This window comes from Vigna angularis, chromosome 3 (genome assembly GCF_016808095.1).
Source record: "Vigna angularis cultivar LongXiaoDou No.4 chromosome 3, ASM1680809v1, whole genome shotgun sequence".
Classification (NCBI taxonomy): domain Eukaryota; kingdom Viridiplantae; phylum Streptophyta; class Magnoliopsida; order Fabales; family Fabaceae; genus Vigna; species Vigna angularis.
The window spans coordinates 18,249,254-18,270,951 of NC_068972.1; the positions used below are offsets into that span (position 1 = coordinate 18,249,254).

General features: G+C 30.0%; 1 protein-coding gene and 1 long non-coding RNA gene across 2 annotated transcripts; one reads left to right on the forward strand and one right to left on the reverse strand.

Annotated features, from left to right (window-relative positions):
• Nucleotides 1-4,573: 4,573 nt before the first annotated feature.
• LOC128195804 (caffeoylshikimate esterase-like) lies at nucleotides 4,574-5,711 on the forward strand (the record flags this gene model as incomplete). The annotated part of the gene is made up of 1 exon (XM_052874482.1): nucleotides 4,574-5,711. A coding segment is annotated over one exon (861 nt), but the record flags the coding sequence as incomplete, so codon positions are not given.
• Nucleotides 5,712-18,196: 12,485 nt separating this feature from the next.
• LOC128196001 (uncharacterized) lies at nucleotides 18,197-21,240 on the reverse strand. The gene is made up of 2 exons (XR_008248029.1): nucleotides 20,983-21,240; nucleotides 18,197-19,618 (listed from the first exon to the last, which is right to left on the reverse strand). It is a non-coding gene; the product is annotated as an uncharacterized LOC128196001 (long non-coding RNA).
• Between the last annotated feature and the right edge of the window lie 458 nt (nucleotides 21,241-21,698).

Sequence of the window (21,698 nt, forward strand, 5' to 3'; positions counted from 1 at the left end):
AAAGGGTTGCCCCAACCCATATAAAAAAAATGTGCCACCACCGTTAAACCATGAATTGCTTTAGCATAATTTATACTAATACCAAAATCTCTTAAAATTAATACTGCGTGATGCAATGTACCAAGATGCTAATTAGTTTTCTTTTTAAATTAAAAACTTGAAGCTACAAACAAAATAAACGTATAAGAAGAAAAGGTAAAGTTAATGAATAACGTAAATTGATATAAATGTATAGTATTAATTGATGTATGTGGTTCCTTTTATTTGATATATTCATGTATCTAAGCATCTGGATGCATGATAAAGAAGGAAAAGAGTGGAAATTGTAATGCGCAAGTGGGGATTAATAAAAGAGCATAGAACAGTAGGCCCTAATGAAGGTTTAAGCAAGTGGCTCATTATTTATCTGCAAAATCTTTCAATAATTAATTTTAACTCTCTATTCTGCACTTTATTTTTTAATTCTTTCCCTTTTCATTGATGCAGATTGTAGAGTGAGTAGATTCACGAATAGTATTGCATCACCAATGGACAATAATGACGTTTTTAATTAATTAATTAATTAATTAATTTGTGATTAACGGAACGATGAAGACATGAACAGTTTCAGTAGATCCTCTCCCAACAACAGAAACAAACAACACAATTATCGAAACCTAAAAAGTTTGTGACACGGACACAATGGTTCCAATGACCTTTAAAGGGTTTCGACATGTTCATTGTATCTGTACTGTGTTATGTTAAAGATTTTCCACTCGATTCTAAATATGCTAAATAATTCTACTCTTTGACTCACGTGCTGATATAACATCTTTGAAAATGAAATCAAGCAAAACTCAAATGAGAATAATTGAAATTTGTACATAGTTTGGCGGTGGAAATTAGGAGGCTGGACTTGAAAATTTGCGGGCACTAGTATAGTTAAGGGAAATGACAGTGGTTATTTTCGCTGATAGGCATTGGTTCCTGAACCGAGGCATATTCAGGCGAGGTAAAAAGCGGTAGACTTTATGCCTCGGTTTTGAAACAAGACATATAATGGTACGATTAAGCCTCAGTTATTAGAATCGAAATCGTTTCACTCCCTCTACTGCCTCGGTTGGAGCCTGAACCGAGGCAGTAGGGTCCTTTTTTTATTTTATTTTTCTTCTTCTTTAGCCACTCGTATAATTTTGGTGCCTCGGTAGGTCTTATGCCTCTGCTCAAGCTTCTTTTATGTCTCTGCTCAAGCTTCTTGACAAAAAAATTTCACAAACAAACCAGACCAAACACGCTTGAATCACGCTTCAATGGCAGACGAAACAAATTTTTTTGTACAAAGGATCCTTCTCAGATTCAATTCAACAAATCAATTTAACAAGTAAAGTCAAATTCAATTTAACAAAGGAACCAAACAAATCAAAACAAAATCAAATCTTCGGTGTGAACTCAGATTCAATCCAACAAATCAAAACAAAATCTCACAAACCAAATGCAAAACTCTACTAAATCTTCTCCAGCTTCAGTTGTGCCGGTGGACCTGGTTGAGTTCCAAAGGAGAATGATGAATGGCTCTGCGCAAAGCTCTCCAGCGATGGTCACAGCTGCGTCCTCATGAGCATCGTTCCTCGCCGCTGTTGTCGTGCCTCAGAGCATTCGCCACAGAAGCTTCTGGATTTCGAAAAAGAAAAAAGAAATGAAATCTGGAGAAAAAAGCTTCTGGATTCGCCTCCGCCACCTCAATCGCCGCATCCGCCTCCGCCTCCGCCATCGCCGCTGCCTCTGTCGCTTCTCCTCCTCCTCTGCCACATCCTCCGCATTCGCCTCCGCGCCCTCCGCATCCGCCTCCGCCACAAGGCCCCCATCCCCACGCTGTTCTTCTCCGTTACAGAGCCTCAATCCCAGCATTCTCATCATCGTCGCTTCCTCCTCCGCCACCTCAATCGTCACTTCCTCCGTCGCTTCTCCTCCTCCTCCGCCGCGCCCTCCGCATCCGCCACCGCCATGCCGGTATTCTCCTCCAGCCGCCGCATCCATCGGAGATTGTCCACTCCTCTGTCACGCACTACTCTTCCTCCGCCGCCGACTGCGCGATATGCCTCTCCTTCCTCTTCATCGCGTGCTCTTTACGGAAACGGTGGCAGATCTGGGGCTGGCAGTGGTGTGGTGTGGTTTAGTTGTGGGAGGTTCGTGGGGGTAAGGAAGAAGCGGCAATGGAATGGAGGGAGAGAAGAAATGATTAATGAATCAGAAATTAGAAGTAGGGTTTTGAATACTATTACCTCGGGTAGACCTCTGACCGAGGCATAAACACCTTATCGCAGATACCAACGTGATTTGACAGACTTGGGACAAATTTTTAGGCCTCAGTTCTGTGTAGAACCGAAGCACTATATCATTGTCAGACCAAAACTCAGTTTTGCAGAGGGTCAGATGACTTTTTTGACATAGTATTAGGCATCGGTTATACTTTTGTCCGAGGTAATATGCACTATAGGTTTCGGTTCTACAAAAATTGGGACATATAAGTTCGTCTAAACTACCATATTGCCACCGCTTTCGGATATGTTTCGGTTTTGCTTTAACCGAGGCCTATTAGACGAGTTAAAAGGCCAATATTTTACTAGTGGGGGTTGAGTTTGTCAGGGTTTTGAATTCTGATAAATAGAAAAATTGGTGTTACAGAATATTATTAGCAACATATATCAATTATGCATGTTAGAGGAAATTACTTCACATAAAAAACAAAATATCATAAGCTATGACTCTTGGGCAGACAGAAATTTTTTGTCACATTATATTTTTTCAGCGGAAACCCTTTGCAAAAGAAACCTAAAACACCAAAGAAAAGGACTAAAGTAGTACAAGAAACCCTGTAAAAAGGGAAAACTCTAGTGCTGATCACCAAAACAGAGGTTTAAGCTGAAAGAAAATCCAGCATGGGATGAATCCCCTGTTGTTGAGCACCACTCAAAATTATTTATAAATATAGGGTTTTGCCTATGATTTTGGCATCCCATTCTTAGTTTCTTTTGGCACTCTTTCTGCAACAAACTCTTAGAACTTAGTTTGTCCTATCATCTCTCTGTTGATGTTGGATATAATTTATTCTAATTCTCTAAATTGTTTTTCATGTAACAACAATGTCATAGTAAGAATAGTCTTGTACACAAAAAGAAACATTCTTTATCTGCATAGGATTTTATGGTTTTGAACCATAATAAAAAATACTGGTTTTATACTACATCATAATATGCTATGATTTTTTAATCATAATCTAACATTTAAAATATAAAATAACCGTAACTGAATCTTTTTGTTACTGAAGTGAAAGTTTATAATAATAGTATTATATATTCATAGCCAAAACAAAATCATGCAATGTATTGGTTAAAACAATATAAAATTGCAAATCATAATGTTGCCATGATGTTAATGTACGGAAAGCATTATAGATGATTAACAAAAGAGTCTCTCTATTTATTTATGATAGTAATTACTTATAATATAGTTCTTTTAATTAGTTTTTGTAAATTTTCGTTGTTGTTGTCAGATTCTCATGGAACGACCATTGTTTCCTTTCTTGTTTAATGCAAAAATAACACTTTTCTAACTCGTTTTTATTTTCAGTTTTACCATTTGAAAAGTATATAAATATTAGTTATAAGAAATGGAAATTTAATAAATAACGTAAAATGATTTGATATATGAATAATTGGTAATAGCTTACCGGGATAATTATTTATGATTGAATATTTGGTAACAAAGCTCAGTGATTTAAGGTAAGTTTTCTTTTCGAATAAAAAAAAATTATAGTGCAATGTAGAATTGTTCGAATAAAGTTAGTTTTAAATGGTTATTTAGTTTTATACAAGCATTCCAATTTTCTTAAATTGCGTGAAAAAAAATCCAGTCAAATATATTCAGTTTTGTAAAAAATTCAGATTATACAATGTGAAATAAAAAAAATTGTATTTTGAAACATATTTTTTTTATTTGGACTCTGCAATTTAAAATATACAAAATATATATTTTATTTTAAATTGTACAATTTAAAAAATAATTTTTATATTTTTATTTTAAATTATACATTATTAAATAAATTTTTTTTATTCTGAGTATCTTTCAAAAGTTTTCAAATTGAACAATCCGAAACTAAAAGTGAAAATCCAAAACTAAAAATTGAATTTAAAATTTTAAAACTTACGGGAGTGCTGGTTGAAACTATGGATGTGCACGAAGAAGATGCCCCTGCGATATTTCCATTTTTAACCCTGAATGTTTATTGGGCTTGCATTTTGGGTCAAACATTGGATCTAGGCCTATAACCTTGAATTGTGTTAGAAAATAGGTTTAATTGCTTCCTTTGTCCCCAGTTTGGTTGAATTGTGTCAAATTCATCCTCATTTTTAAAAAAGTTTCATTGTCGTCCTCACGTGGTGTAAAAGTGTCAAATGAATCCAAACATAGAAAAAATTTGTGTCAATGTAGTCATCTCCGTTAAATACACACTAACGGTGTTAAGTGGCTGATAATTTGGCACTAACGTGTCAATGACGTGGCACTTAGAGGGTTACTTAGCAACTGAAACACGCATTACGATGACGCTGGTCGCGTTCTTCCTCACTGCCACCAAGCTCGCCGGAGCTCTCTTTACTCTCACCGTTGCCGCCAACGCCTTCTCCTACTCCCGCTTCCGCAAGAACAACCTTCGCCGATTCCGCTCCCCTATCGACGAAACTTCCGACAAAGAGAGCTCGGATTAAAATATACTCAGTGTCCTGGAGCTCTCTTCGTCCCCTCCGTAAACCTCGTCGCAGACGATTGCCTCTCCTTCTTCAACTCTATCAAACAACAAAACCCCCAATTCCAACACCTCCCCTCTTTTCTCTTCGGCGAGTCCATGGGCGCCGCCATCTGCCTCCTCATTCACTTCCTCTCCCCGGAACCCTTCAACGGCGCCGTTTTAGTCGCCCCCATGTGCAAAATCTCCGACAGCGTCAGACCCAGATGGCCCATTCCCCAGATCCTCACCTTCCTCGCCAGATTCTTCCCCACTCTCCCCATCGTCCCCACCCCCGATCTCCTCTTCAAGTCCGTCAAGGTTCCCCGCAAGAAACTCATCGCCAACATGAACCCTTTGAGGTATCGCGGAAAGCCGAGGTTGGGCACCGTCGTCGAACTTTTAAGGGTTACCGACTTCCTCAATCAGAGGCTCTCTGATGTCAACCTTCCTTTCATTGTCTTGCACGGCAGCGCCGATGCTGTCACCGACCCCGATGTGAGTAGGGAGTTGTACCGCGAAGCCAGGACCCTCGATAAGACCATCAAGGTTTACGACGGGATGATGCATTCCTTGCTGTTCGGAGAGACCGATGAAAATGTTGAGATTGTCAGAAACGATGTTCTGTCGTGGCTGCTCGCTAGGTCTGGTGGGGAAACAAGACTTCAATGAAGAAGGTTTCAAGGTTCTGTTTTGTTAATTGTCTTGATGCATTTGGTGAATTCGATGCTACAAACAAAATTATATCATCGGACTGGCAACACCAAAATGTGAACTGTACTGTCCATTTCATCCAACAATTCTAATTTATTGATATATTGATGCAAGAAATTTATTCCCTTCACCAAATGTTCACTTCATCGTTTCTGTATGGGCAAATCATGAACAAAAGCTACCACTTTTGGCAACGGTGAGAGTAAAGAGAGCTCCGGCGAGCTTGGTGGCGGTGAGGAAGAGCGCGACCAGCGTCATCGTAATGCGTGTTTCAGTTGCTAAGTAACCCTCTAAGTGCCACGTCATTGACACGTCAGTGCCAAATAATCAGCCACTTAACACCGTTAGTGTGTATTTAACGGAGATGACTACATTGACACAAATTTTTTCTATGTTTGGATTCAATTGACACTTTTACACCACGTGAGGACGACAATGAAACTTTTTAAAAAATGAGGATGAATTTGACACAATTCAACCAAACTGGGGACAAAGGAAGCAATTAAACCTAGAAAATATTAGGGGTTTCATCTGTTTTACCTGCACCCCTAATTTCTAGAAATGTCCTCATAATTAATGAGGTTATTGTGACTTAAAATTTTTTTATCGAAGAATTTCAATGATGTATTGAATGAATCAGCGTTAAATATATACTTTAGTTTTCATTTTCATCTCTGCATCCCGTTTCATTTCTTCATCTCCTTCCATTGAGAGAGATTCCTTCCTTTCTTTAAAGAGATTGAGAGAGATTTTTCGAGAGATTATTCGTGTTTGAGACTGCTAGAGTATTAGTGTTGTGTTAGTGGTTAGAATAAAGAGTGTTTTTCTTTTTAAGATTCTTGCATTAAATAGGTACATAAATTTATAATAAAACTTTCATTTTGTAGTCGGATATTAAAATTTGATGAACAAGTAATTGAATATCGAAATCTGATAAATATCAAAATCTAATTTTTCTTTTATCGAATTTCATAAATCGAATTTCGATATGAAGTGAAAATCAAATATCGATATCCAAATAAGAACAAATCAAATTTAAAAAAATATATGTACCGAATATAAAAATTTGAAAAAATTAAAATTGAATATCAAAATCCAATTCTTTCTTCATCAGGTATATCCAATAAAAGAAAAATCAGATTTTAAAATTCGATCTTGTCATGTGGGAAAATGAAAATATATGATTTTTTATTAGGCATGATTTACATCAATTTATCAATCTTTTCTATATTTGTATAATAAATATATTAAATAATTTTAGCATAAATTCTCTCACAAAAAACCTCCATTATACTTGGCTTATGCTAAAAATAAAAAAATTATATTATGTTATGAATAAAACCTATCCAATCTTTCACGGTTTACAAATTAGTTGTACTCATAATTAATTTTTTTATGTCAATATCCATATTATATAATTCATTTGACAATAAACCTAAATTTTGGTGTTTTATTTTTTAAATTTCGTCATCATTCAATTTAAGTATTATTATTTTGGAGTTTTATTTTTAAATTTATTATATTATTTTATTGATTTTATAATTTAATTATAAATGTTTAATTTATTCTATTAGTTTTTCATTTTCTTAAATTTTTTTATAAAATAAATTGTATGAATTTTTTTAATTTATATGAAAAGTATTAATTGATATTAAAATAAAATTGGTGTGTAAAAAGTATAAAAAAAATAATACATTAAATAATTCAAAACAAAAAAATTAATAAATATAACTAATTCATTAATATATTATTACAAATAAAAAATTAAAAAATTCTATAAAATTAAAAAAAATTAAAATAAATATTAAATATTTACAAACTAAATTATTTAATTCCAAATAAATATAATTACTTCAAATATTTATATAAATATTTAATTAATTAAAATAAAACAATTTAATTAAAATAAAAATGAAAAAACTAGAAAACAAAAATAATGGAATTCAATTTTTTTTATAATAACAAAAAACTATCTCTAGAGTCAATACTAATTTTGCATTCAAAGAATTTTCTTAATGAAATACCTGGAATCATGAAGATAGTTATTCGTTTAACGCTAAAATAACTCAACATTAGGGTTAAACATAATTAATTGAACTGTACTAAACTATAATTAATTATATTTTTAATAAATTAAAGAAAACTGAACTATTTATTGTAACAACTAACTGTACTGTTTAACAGTTCAGTTTTAAAAATCTGAACCTATATTAATTAACTAATAACTGAACTTACATCGGGTAGTCTTCTCTGTAATACGAGTTTGTGTACTGCGAGTTTCTATATTGTGGGTTTTACTCAAGTTTCTGTAGTGTGGGTTTTACTCAAGTTAACGTGTGTACAGTGATCATATATTACCATAATTTTTAACAAATCAGGTTAAGTTAGTTATCACCATTTCAATTAATTTATGAAATTAGACCAAAAGTAACGCAGCTCTCCACTGCAAAAGTTCTTCAGGTAATTCATAAAACAAAACTTTTAAATTAACACTATTTCATAATACTTTTTATAACACTTCCTTTACCATCTCAACTAACATTTATATTGCTCACGTGTATATATTTTTTTTTACCAACTTTTATAAAACTTATATATATACAAATACAACATTTTATTGGATAAATGATTATTTAATCAAAATTAAAATTTCACATCAATCATGTAAAAATTATCTACAAACTGATGTCAATTATGAAATCAAAACTCAAAATTGAATATAAAACATTAGTGTCAAATCATCCATGTTTATCTGGAGCCATGCAGCTAAATCGAAGCAGAAATCAATTAAACAAGTGGTGAGAGAGAGGAGAATAGGGTCAACAAAAAGCAAAAGAACAAAATTTCAGTTAAGTCCACAAACTGCACTGAAAATATTATAAGTTAAATTTTTCTAACTTGAACTAGATAATAGTATAAATAGTTTTTGGTTAAAATGTATTAGTTTTTTTAATATAAAACAATACACTTAGTACAGTTAAGTTATTTTTTCTCAGCCCGACCACAGTAAATTCTAACCCTAAATCTTCAATAATGGTACCTACACAATCTTCACAGTTTATTATTAAAAAGTTTTCTAAAATATAAATAGAACCTTGGCCATCATTTTAACCTAATGTTTTTTCAATTTTTAATGTCTAGAATCCGCTGTGAAAATTCTTTGACCTTTGATGCACTTATTTTGTCTTAGTTCTTTAGTAAACACATATTTATTTAGTAACGTAGTATTTTGTCCTAATACTTGGCAATGGTCACAAAGATATATGATGTGTTAATTGCATAAACAATTTTAGAACGACTTCCTTCGGGAATAACTGTAAAATTTATTTGAAATCTCCACCTGTATTAATGACTTTTACACCAAAGATAAGTATGATAATCTAGTTTCATGAGGTTCCTTAGAGTTTTATCAAGTGTCCCATAATAGTATTTATATCTTATTGGAATTTCATAACAAACTATCAACTTTGTTAATTTTATAAAAGTTACCAAGTTGGTCTTTGTTTTTGATCCAAAACGACCTAACATCTCATAACCCATCTAGATGATCTAAGTCCTACATATTTTTTTAAAAAAGTTTTGATGATAACATGATTTTTTAAAACATATTTTATAACAACAAAATATTTAATTTGAGATATTCATATGCATGTTTTATTATGTAAACATTGCTAATATGTGTTCTCTTCTTGATAAAAGATTCTAAGACTATCTAAAGGTACATTAAGAAATAATATTTAATTTATTTTGAGATGTTGAATTGAGAAAATTCATAGACTGTCGAGTAATAATGATCTTAAGTTGATAATCAATTACCATAAATATAATTAATTATATTAAAATGAAAATGCAATTGTAGGTTTTATAAGAGAAACATTGAGATAGAATTAAATAGTAAATGTACAAATATTTTTATACTGGTTCACTCCAACTAAGCTACGTTCAGTCTTTTCTAACCTTAAAGGGTTCCACTATAATCTTCAACGATATTAGAACTTAGTATTCTCACCATTCCTAATATCCCTAGACAATACTCGTATCACTTTGATACGGTGCATAGTTGAGTTTCACTCATTTCTGGTTGTGCAGTATTCTTCATCACTCTTGCATTCCTAGACGCTCTTGGTATCACCCCTGATACACCGTCTAGTTGAGTTTCACCCACTCCTGGTTGTGCAGTATTCTTCACCACTCTTGGTATCCCTAGACGCTCCTAGTATCACCCCTAATACACTGTCTGGTTAAGTTTCACCCACTCTTGGTTTCTACTAGACAATCCTGGTATCACTTTAATATGATGCTTAGTTATCCTTAACTCGCCTGAGTTATACAACAAGTGTTTTAATTCTCTTCAGAATTGCAATCAACTGATTGCTTACAAGTCGTTAAACGATTACTCTCACATAAAGGATATATGTTCAATACAATACAATCTACGAACTCAATAGGTTTCTCTCTCTCTTCTCTCTTGTCTTGAATCTTATGTCTTCTCTGTCTTGTCGTGTGAAGCAACCGTTGGTTAAAGTCAACTTGTTAGAGTATCCTTGCTTTTTCAATACTTTGATAGAAGTAGGTTGTATTATTTTTCTGGCATGACTTCTGATGGTGAGAACATTCTGTGAATGTCTTCTTTGCCTCTAACGTCCACTGATATATATCAAATAGAGTAGGTGGATGCGTATAGTAGGTTATCTGCATATAATAGAGTAGATGTGCATGTAGCAAATATATCTTTTCTCTTATCACTTTTGTTATTTTTGAATGTTGAGAATTTAATGACATTTAATGTTTGTTCAAAACAACAAAGTGTTTTTTACATTTTCTACTGTTGAGGTAGCGTTTATCATTTTAAGTTTTTTCTCTAAGATACCAAGCGTTAAATTAGAGCTTCATCGTTGGATGAAGTGAAAGGTTTAGCTCATGGTATCATCTAGTCTATTTCTAAAAGCTTTTTGAGATTTTTCTTTCTTTAGCTAAAGTGTTTAACAAAGTTTGTTTTCTACATGCTTTTGGAATTTTTTTCTTGAGAATCTTAAAGGGTTTAGCCAAAACATTGTCTCAACACTTTAACATTCTTGAGAGTTTAATTGATTACCATTTTGTACAGTATAGCTTACGCTTTTAGCATAACTCTCATAGACGCTTTGACTTGGAAGTCGTTTGGTGTTGCGTCTCGTTTAGTTCTAATGTGTTTTCCTAAGGCTTTTCTATGTTTCTAGATGATTAAGGATTTTGATTCTAACACTTATGTTTATGCTATCTTTATATTATTCTAGTTATAACATCTTTTAGATTCTCATTTCTTTTAATGTTATTTGATTAAACTTCAAAATATATGAGAGCATTTAGACATATAAGTCTTGTAGACGATTTTTTTCTTAACACTAATGTGCTATTTTATTTTAATCAGGTGTCCATTGTGAGAACTCCTTAGGCATTGTTTTTCCATTTTAAATCTTTGAAGGTTGAAAAGGTTTATTGACAATAGCATCTCATACACCTTTGTCCATTGATTCCAAAATAATCTTCATTCTAATTTTTCAAGAAAATCTTCATTCTAATTTTCTAAAAAGGATAATTTTCTCCAGCAAACATAGGTGATATGTTTATGGAGGCCCCTTCTGAAAATGTTTGAGATATATTAGTCATACATAACCTTTTTTAATCAATTATCTCACGATTAACCAGCTTTGATGTTAATTGTTAAAATGTAAAGACCTATATCTCTATCCCAAGAGGGGGTGAATTGGAATCAGATTTTAACAATCTTTAAAAAATTTAAGTTCTTAGTGTTTGTCCTCAAAATATTTTTTGACCAATAAAGTAAAATGCAGAATCAAAGCAAAAGAACACAATAAATCTATATTAGTTTGACTCTCAACTGAGTCTACGTCTAGTCATCCTCCAAAAACTTAAGTTGGAGGGAATTCACTAGCCTTTATCAGTCAAGAATACAAGAATCTCTCAATGTATCCTCACAACCCTCTAATACACAAAAAGTCTAACCTAGAGAGGCTATACTCACACTCTCTTAAAGGTTTGCCTACCAAACTAAGACAAACACAAAGATTACATAGTTTGTAGAACCTGGGTGCACCAACAATTGCAGATTTTACAATTATAAGCACAACAGATTTCTAGGTTGATCACATTTCCCTTCTTGAATCCTTGGAGACCTTTAATGTCTTCAAAATTGTGGTTGATGCTTCCAAGATTGTTCTTTAGACGTGTTTTTGCTTCAATTTAGTCAAAATCAGAATGTTCTATATATCTGAAAATGGGTTAGCACACACACACACACATACATACATACATACATAATACATACATACATATATATATATATATATATATATATATATATATATATATAGAGAGACAGAGAGAGAGAAAGAAAGGATACATAACTGATACATTTAATCGATTATGTTATTTTCATAATTGATTAAGCTCTACACATTTTTTTAATTGATTAGATTAATTTCTTAATCGATTAAAACAAAGAGCAAATATCTGGTGTGCCTTTGACATATTTTAATAGATTATGTTATTATCTTAATCGATTAAACTTTGATCATAGATTTAATCGATTAAAGGATATACTTAATCGATTAAAATAGTGACACAACATTAGATTTATTCAGTTTTAAACCTAAGATTATATTAGCTCTTCTATCCAACCGAGAACTTATCTTACATGAAATTTTTCTAGAATCTAACGTAATCTAACAATTTAATCACTTAAGAAAGAACATTAATAAGTTCATCATAAAAGAAAACACACTTTACCATACTTCCTTCAAGGTGGAAGAACTTGAGAAAACTCTCCCTCTCAACAAAATAGTTGAAGCAAAAATAAACAAGACATGAACTAAAACATGAAAGAAAATGGAACAAAAAATAAAGACAATAAGGGGGTAATGTGCAATCACGCTACTTGAAGGGGAACATAGTTTCACCAACTGAAGAGAAGTAGGGATGTCACCACTTGAATCTAAGAAAACATGTATAACGCGATGACTGATAGTGGTAGTTAGAGTTTCTAATGAGTTGGAAAGTTAAAGATATGATGTGGCAATGTGTATACTTTGTTGGACGTGACATGTAAGAAAAAAATCGAACAATTCATTCAAACACTACCAACATATACATTATGTCATTAACAATTTAGATAACATCATAAAAAAGAACTAAGTTGAACATAATTTACCAAAATTAAAATCATATTAAACATAAAAAAAAGGTAAGTCTCGTATTAAACAAAATTAATAAAAATACAAAGAATATTTAAACCTTAATATTAAATTTGATTGGTTTTTGGTTGACATCAAACCTTATCCAGCTAAAAACTTTCAACCAAATTTAATTAATTTTGTTTGAACTATGAATTAAGAGTGATCAAAATTTAAAGCTCACTTTGACCGATGTGTTCCTAAAGGTTTGGACCAAAGGTATATGCAGTAGAAGATCAAATCTTGTTCAAACTATATTACTGATTTTTAAAAAAAAAAGTTAAATTAATCAAAACGCTCGTTCCGCCGCCAGCCCGCCAAACATCATAAGTTAAAACCGTTGCGACTTTACCAAAATAATAGTAAAATAAATGTTCATTTTGAAAGCTGAAAAATTCTAGATTCACGACTAATTTGGTCAAGAACCATCACAATCTAGCTTTCAATTATTGACTTTACTTTTTTTTAAATTAGTGATTACCACACTTTATATATATATATATATATATATATATATATATATATATATATATATATATATATATATATATATATATATATATATATATAAAGCTAGTCCAAAACAGAATTGCGTTTATGGGAATCAATACTAGGTGTTGATAGAAAAAAAGAAAAGTGTTTTCCCTTTCATGGTTAAGAAAATAATAGTTAATAATATTGATAAATATGCCGGATATTACATGTATAAACCTTTTACACAATGTTAAAAATAACTTTTTATATTGGTTAATATTTATTATAAATTCAAATGATACAAAATGTGGTGTCTTTGCATCAAACAATAAATTAATATAAAAAATAATTTTATATTAAAAAAATTATAGTGTCGGTGAATTTATACTTCTTTACAATAGTGTTACCATTTTTTAATGTCGTACCAACTGACACAGAAAAAACAAAACTGTTACGAATAATACAACTCTGCACCAATGCAAATTCCCTTTCTATTTTTCAATGACATATCAGAATTTGACATAATGATATTTTATTATCACTTCAAGAGGAAAGTTATATCCAATTATTCAGCATATAGGTTGTATTTCACGACATTTCTTACTATTTCAATGTTGTCATGGACTTTACTCATGTTTGACCTGGAGACACTTTAAGATAATATAAATAATTTCATTTACTATCTTAAAGAATATAGTAAATTATTTTAAAGTAAAAGTAGTATTTTTTTTAGAACTCACAACATCTCTTACCTTCCCTCTCAATTTTTACTATTAAATAAATCTTATAATTCCAAAAGTCAAAGTAGTATGAAAAAATCAAATATAAATATTTTACTATTTAAGTATAAATAGAAAGAATTAACTATTTAAATTTTATTTTAAAAAAACATAATATTTTTTAAAGTAATTTTTGTACATTATTCCTTTTTTTAATTTCTAGAGAATCGGTTTATCTTTTCATAAATAAAAACAATTTTATTAATCCTTTTGCCTTTCATACATTATTCCTTTAGTGTTTTCATTCAATGGAATTTGTTTTTTCCTTTTCTATTATTCTTCTTCATAATCAAATGAAAACAAAATGCTTTAATTAAATAATAATTAAATTTAACTAATTATGACAATATAATTTTATTTGAATTTATTTATTATTGGCAAAAGAAAATTATATATAAAAAATACTACCACGTTAAAATTTCATATATAAAGGTTATTTTATGTGTATTATATTAGAAGTATACATAGAAAACAACAACCAAACATTTTAAAAACTTAGAAAATAATAGTTTAGAGGTAACATTAGTTTAAAAATATTAAGACTCGATATTTTAATATTAAATTATTTTAATGTAAATAGTTTCGTCATAAACTAGTTTTATTATTTAAAAACACACTATTTATCTAGAAACCACTTTTTTAGAGTTATTTGACTTCTCTCTAAGGGTTCTTCTTTCCTACTCCTCTAATTGAAGAACCGAGATCGTATGGTTGATCCTTGCGGCGCGCTCTTCAATATAGACCGATCACTTCCTCCATTTGAGTAAGTTGAGTTTTTAACCATTTTCCTTGGTCTTTTCTTATACCTATTGCATGTAGGTTTCATTTAGTTTCTATGCATCCTTTGAGTTTTCAGTTTGAATCTCTATTGTATGTTGAATTATAATTGCATGATTTGATTCTTTTTACAATATTAGCTTACTCTTGCTATTTTTGTCTATTTGTGTATTTGTTTTCTCTTCTGCAATAATCATTTTAATGGTATGAGCAAGTGTTTGAAAATGGTGGAGCTAAGGTGGAGAATAGAAAGTTTAGTTTCAAAAATCTCTTATTTTTGTAAATACCATATTATGCTTTTAGTTAAAGATAAGAAAATTTTGGGATATTACAATAAATATTTATAAGAGGCATAATTTTAACTTTCGAAATTCACATTGTTTTTGTTAGAAAAGAACATAGATATTTCCAGATGAAAAGCAAAGAAGCCATACTATGAGAATTATTCATTAATCATAGATGGAGACAGAAGAGAGTTTCACCCCTAAACATGTGTCCAATTCTCAAGTAATAAAAATATGTGACATTATGAATATATAAGAGTGAAAATTGAGTTAATATTCCCTAAAAAAATTTGATTTGCTTTATATTGATAAGCCTTTTTTATCTATACTAAAATGTACAAAAGATATTAAAAATAAATGAAAATATGATTTTAGCTCAATATCTGTCCTTTAATCTATAAGTTTCTATATATGCATGAATGAATACTAAAATGCTAAAGTTACACATGATGTTACCTGTTATTATTGTATTTTTTGGGAGATTGAGTGTGATATCAAATGGCCAATAATCACACATTAAAAAAATTACTGATACAAATATATCTTTCAAAAGATATTACTGACGTAAATTACTGATGAATTAAAACAATTGAGATTAGCAATTTATAAATCCATTTCGTAAATTTAATCATAAGAACCTTTTCATAATTCATTGGTAGTTTCTTAAAAAATATTAATTTATTTTTTAAATTAATTATTAATTTATGTTAATTAACAATTTTGAGAATGGATGTCTAAGCATTACTTTACTTTATTTGAACTAATAATGAAATAACATAATAATCTTCTATATGATGTTTTTTAAATGTATTTTATTACTTATAGGACTTGAGTAATTATATTATTGTCAAAATAATGTAAGAATTTATTTTTCATGTTGCATATCACTATTATTATTGTAGAAATTAAGAAAATTAATTTTATGATATAACAATAGTATTTTATGATAAAATATTTACTTTTATGAAAATAATATTATATATATTCATTTATTTATATGAAAAATAAAAAATCGAAAATTGAGAAAAAAAGGTAAAAGTAATGTTATATTTCTTTTGTTGCCAAATCCACGTCCCTTAGAAGCTGTTAAAACAGTTCTAGTCTAGTTTGAATAAATAAATTATTGATGAGTTATTATGCTGTTAGGGGATTTATATTAGTTTTCTTTTTAATACAGTTTTTTATTTTGGTTTCCATTATTCGCAAAAGATCTTAATATTTAATTGAGTGTAGTTCAATAGTTTGGGAATATAAATAAATTCGTAGTTTGTATGAATAATATCGTATGAATTCAATCTTAATACTGTATTGGTTTGATATGTGATATGAATATAAAGATGGGTAATATCTTGTTATTTTATTGATTTGAAATATAATGTGTATAAAGATAAGTAATATTTTATTTTTTAAATTAAAGAGAAGATGAATATTATGTTCTAACTTAAAAAGTATATTTTTATTTTATTTTGGTTATTTATTTAGTTTTATTTTTTCTTACTGTATATTTTTTTTATTCTCTTTTTCGATGTGTTTTTGTTCAAATGATAAATTATATTGCAGGAAACATAAACCTTGATTTTATTAAATTATATTATTTTTATTAAGTTATATTATTTCAACTATGTATAATTGTTTTTGTTATTTGACATTTACGTAATTATAATTTTTTTTTTCAAATTTGATATTGAAAAAAAAATGTGTATTCTTTTTATATCAAAATGCGAATAAGACACAAATACTATATCAATAAAAATGAGAACATGATTATGAATTTTTATGTGAAATACAAATACAATCAAACATATATTTACTCTATCCCGTTATCATCCTAAATCCACCATAATCTTAAAAAAAATATAAATGATTCAATATTCTCGAATAGAAAAATTGTTCACATTGTTTCTATGCTACTTTATTTCTCAGTTCAAAACCATCAATTATCACTGTTGGGTCTATCGTGGAGGAGGTTCAATGTGGATTACACAAACACTGATAACATTGGAGCCAACTATATAATGAATCGACACCACTTTCTACCAAAAACCTTAAGGCAATGGGTTAATGAGTCCTTCATCTTTATATACTGTTCTACTTTCTCATTTCTAACCAATGTGGGACTTGGACTCACACTTCGATACCCAACACTTTTAATGGAATTGTGAAGTGAATGTTAAATCAAAATGAATTCACACCTAATGACTTCATATTCTTGGTATGTTATGAAAAGGATTGTGAAGTGAATCCAACGTTTAAAAATAACAGAAATATATAATTGTTCACACCTAATGACTTCATATATATATATATATATATATATATATATATATATATATATATATATATATATATATATATATATATATATATATATATATATATATATATATATATATATATATATATATATATATATATATATATATATATATATATATATATATATATATATATATATATATATATATATATATATATATATATATATATATATTGTTTCTGTCGAATAGGGTCGATGCTGAGTTCGATGCTCCAATCAATAATACATGTTTGCGCACTTCTCTCTCAATTTCTTTCACTAATTAGTGTTGAAATAGTTTATCTGCAAAAAAAAACACTCTAATGTTCAAGTTAGATGTGTTTCTTAGAAAGGTCAATAAAAAATCAATCATTCAAAAGTACCTTACCTCAATATTAAACTTATACTTAAAGCTTACTAGAATCTCACTATGTCATATATATATATATATATATATATATATATATATATATATATATATATATACACTTGTGTTTCTCAAATTATTTTGACTCTAATCATTACTCACAAAACAATAAAAACAAATTGGATTACTTGAAGAATGAGTTATGTCAGGATCCAACTATAATAGATTTGTCCATTATCTAAATTATCAAGTATTAAACATACGTATCAAAATTAGATATATTATCTAAGGTTCAAGAATTTTTAAAATAGTATTTAAAAACAAAACAAAACTATTCTATACAAAATGTAACAATATTTACTTATGCAAAACACTAAACATCTGCACATACTCGACCACAACAACCAGAATAAAGAACACATAGGATAAGCTAAAGAAAATTTAAATCATATCATTACTTTTAAATTCTAATTATAAAGACAATACATTTGTTAACAATTTACATATCACACTTAATCATCAAATGTCTAAAGAGTATTTCACATAAAGATCCTCATAATTTTCATACACAAATAGATATTGACTCAATCTCTAAAGGACAATGTAGTGAGTATAATATGAGATCATACACTTATTATCATTCATTTACTTCTGACTCTGCAGAGATAAGAGACACAACAAGGAATGGAACAAGGGTTTGGCTTGGAACCTTTGAGAGTGCAGAAGCTGCTGCTTTGGCTTATGACCAAGCTGCATTCTCCATGAGAGGCCACAATGCTGTCCTCAATTTTCCAGTCAAAAGGGTCAAAGAATCTTTGCAAGAGATCCAATACACCTGCTTCTCTGGTTCTTCTCCTGCTCTTGCACTCAAGGAGAGACACTGCATCCTAAGAAAAGTGTCATCTCAAGCTAAAAAGTGTAAAGGGAAACACCCATCAGAGGATCCAACACCATCTTTGCTCGTGTTAGAGGATCTGGGAGTTGAATATTTAGAGCATCTTTTAAGCATATCAGATCAAAGTGAAAGCCCTAGCTTCTTCGACTAAACCTGTGACTGTATTTTCCCTTTTCACAACATCAATTTCCAGCATGACCTGTGTATGTATTGTACTCTCTTTAGATGAACCTGAATCAATATCCTCTCTCCCGAACGAGTTTATGCGGTTACAAGTGCATCTAGGTTTCAAGTTGAACTGCTATGAATCCATTCTTGCACCAACCATTGTCCATCATCATCCATAACAGGTTCATTTTCTTGACATTCCAGCTTCACAATTTTAGCAATATTTTCAAATAAAAGTTCTCAAGTTATGCTATATTGAAGAACTTTATGAGAAATTCTACGATATCCTAAAATATTCTGAGTTTTGGTACCGAGAAATTTTACTTTCCCTCTCTTATGTAGTATGATTAAACTCATTCAGTTTTTGAATTGATTCAAAGATCAATTTCACTAAAACTTTAGATATATCTAGGGGCCATACATATAGCAACTCTAAAAGTTTATTACATTACTCGCTAAATGCTTATACCAACATAGTCTTGGATTGCTTTTATAGTCCAGAAGATTTATTCAGTAGTAGACAAGAATATCCATGCTAAAAAAAAAATCAAAGATGTTACCTAATACAATCTGTAGGAGTGACACAAATCTGAAAACAAATCTGAAAACCATGTCCAACATATCAGTTTTACAAGATATCCATAATCCAACAAAATAAAAAAGACCTCTTCAGAAAATTTTTATTCCTCATCAAACTTATCTTGACATAAGTTTAACATCTTAGATAAAGGTTCTTCCTAAATATATAACATATTACCTCATATAAAACCACAGAACCTCACATATGATAAGATTTTAATCAGATAGTTGAGTAATTTACCAATGATTTGTTGCATATCTCACATCTGGCTTTTTTCAAATACGTCTCATCTGTTGTAAGTCCAAGAAAGTGAGGATTTTAAAACCACAGTAAACAGAAAAGCTTTTCAATATATGGGCAAGAACAAAAGTATAATTAAAAGGCAACAAATATAAAGAAAAGAGCTCAAATTCATTGAATACATCAAATGTAACATATATATAGGAAACTTGACAGTCCTAAGCTACTTGAAGAAATTAAAATCTTGTTACAGAATAATACACATTTGAGATTAATCATTTCCGATAAACACTTCAACTAAACATGCCAGAAATACCAGTAAAGCATGAAATTATACAACACCTGCCAACAATATTCCTTTCATTGCACTTCCAAGAACATAAAATAACAAAACCCCAAACTTCACACAAAATCATTTGATTTGGCTATCCAGAGTTATAGCAAAGTACAACCTTAGTGTCCATAATGGACTAAATATCTTGTTTACCTTGTACAAATCTTAAAATGTTTTTTTTTATATTTAATTATTTGTGAAAACAGAAGACTGAAACAAACTGTTTTCTCAGATCAAACAGGCTGTAATGTAAATTGTCTGAAACTAAAAATGAGTAGCAAAGACATCACATTGAGGTGATATTAAATAAAAATTGAATAAAAGACATCAGTGCAATAGGAAAAAATTAAAGGGTGTTCATCTAAATTCACCATGAACAGGACTATTTGTGTATACATGTATCCAGAAAAACAAAATAGATCACAATTATTCATTGTACTTATCAACAGCAGTGTGGGGTGATATACAACTTCACACGATATGGAAGATGTTCAAGATGCAATGTCTACACTTTGTCTTGTTCTTATCCTGGTCTCATGATTTTGGAAGATTTTCAAGATGCAATATATTCAACTCATGCTGAATTTGGCTGCAATAAATTTATTGTTTTCCTATTAAAAACAATTCTTGTGCATGCTTATTCTGGTCCCATTATATTAAGGAAAATAGGAATGAGGCGATAGGGTTGAACACTGTAAGATTATGATATATATTACACTAGCTTCCTGAATTAAACATTATCATATATACTAAGATTTTACTCAGAAATAAAAATGGTAAATATTTGAAGGAATTTATAAAAAATTAATAGAAAACAGAAGAAAATTGAAGTTGATAATGTAAGTTTTAAACAATATAAGTTAAAAGCAACACAAAGAACCGATTCCCAAAAAATGCAGTGAATCAGCTTATAAGAATTCCAATAATTTAAATCAGTAGGAGAAATTTCCTCAAATATACAAGGAAATGCTAGCATCATCTTTATGATGATCAAAGTAATTCCATTCCCAGAAATAATGCCTGACGATATAGAGTTTTCCTTTTCACCCATGAAAATGGAATGAAAGAAAACAGGCATACCTCATATCCGACAGTGTCCGTTGTTCACCATCATCTTTCCTGAACATTTTCCTGGCTTTACCAAAAGGAGAGGTGAAAAGTGAGACAAACATGGGAGAAACAGTAGCATTAATTTGACATAGTTTTGAGGGAAAAGTACATAAATGGTGTTGTGTTTTGTGTGTGAAGGATATATAGGGTTTAAAGGAGGCGGAACGAAGACGAAAGAGAGAGAAGAAAGTAGGCTTCTTTTCCGAGTCCGACACTGAACAAAAAGGGCAGGAAAATTTATTTATTTTGACTCGGAATAGGAAATGACTTGATAGAGTTATATTATTATTTATTTGTTTTCCGTCAAATTTTTTTTTCTTTGAAAAATAGAATTCCTTTGTAAAGTGTAATAGGGTTGGACAACCTTCTACTTTCTTTAATATATTTTTCTTAACAATTTTCCTGACTTAAATGGTTAACGATAACATTTTACAAAATAACTTAGTTATATACTCTAAATTGGAAATTCTAATATGACTGTGATACTATATTAAGAAGTGAACTTTCAATCTAATTAATTTTTACTGGTTTATAAGATGAAATTTGTACCCATTTATATATTTTAAATTGGTTTCATCTTTAGTCGAAGTAGAATTTTAAACAAAAATTAAAACTACAACATGACATGAGGTTAAGGTGGTATTTATTTTGTCAACCTTGAGACTAAGATGGTATGTGGAAGTCAC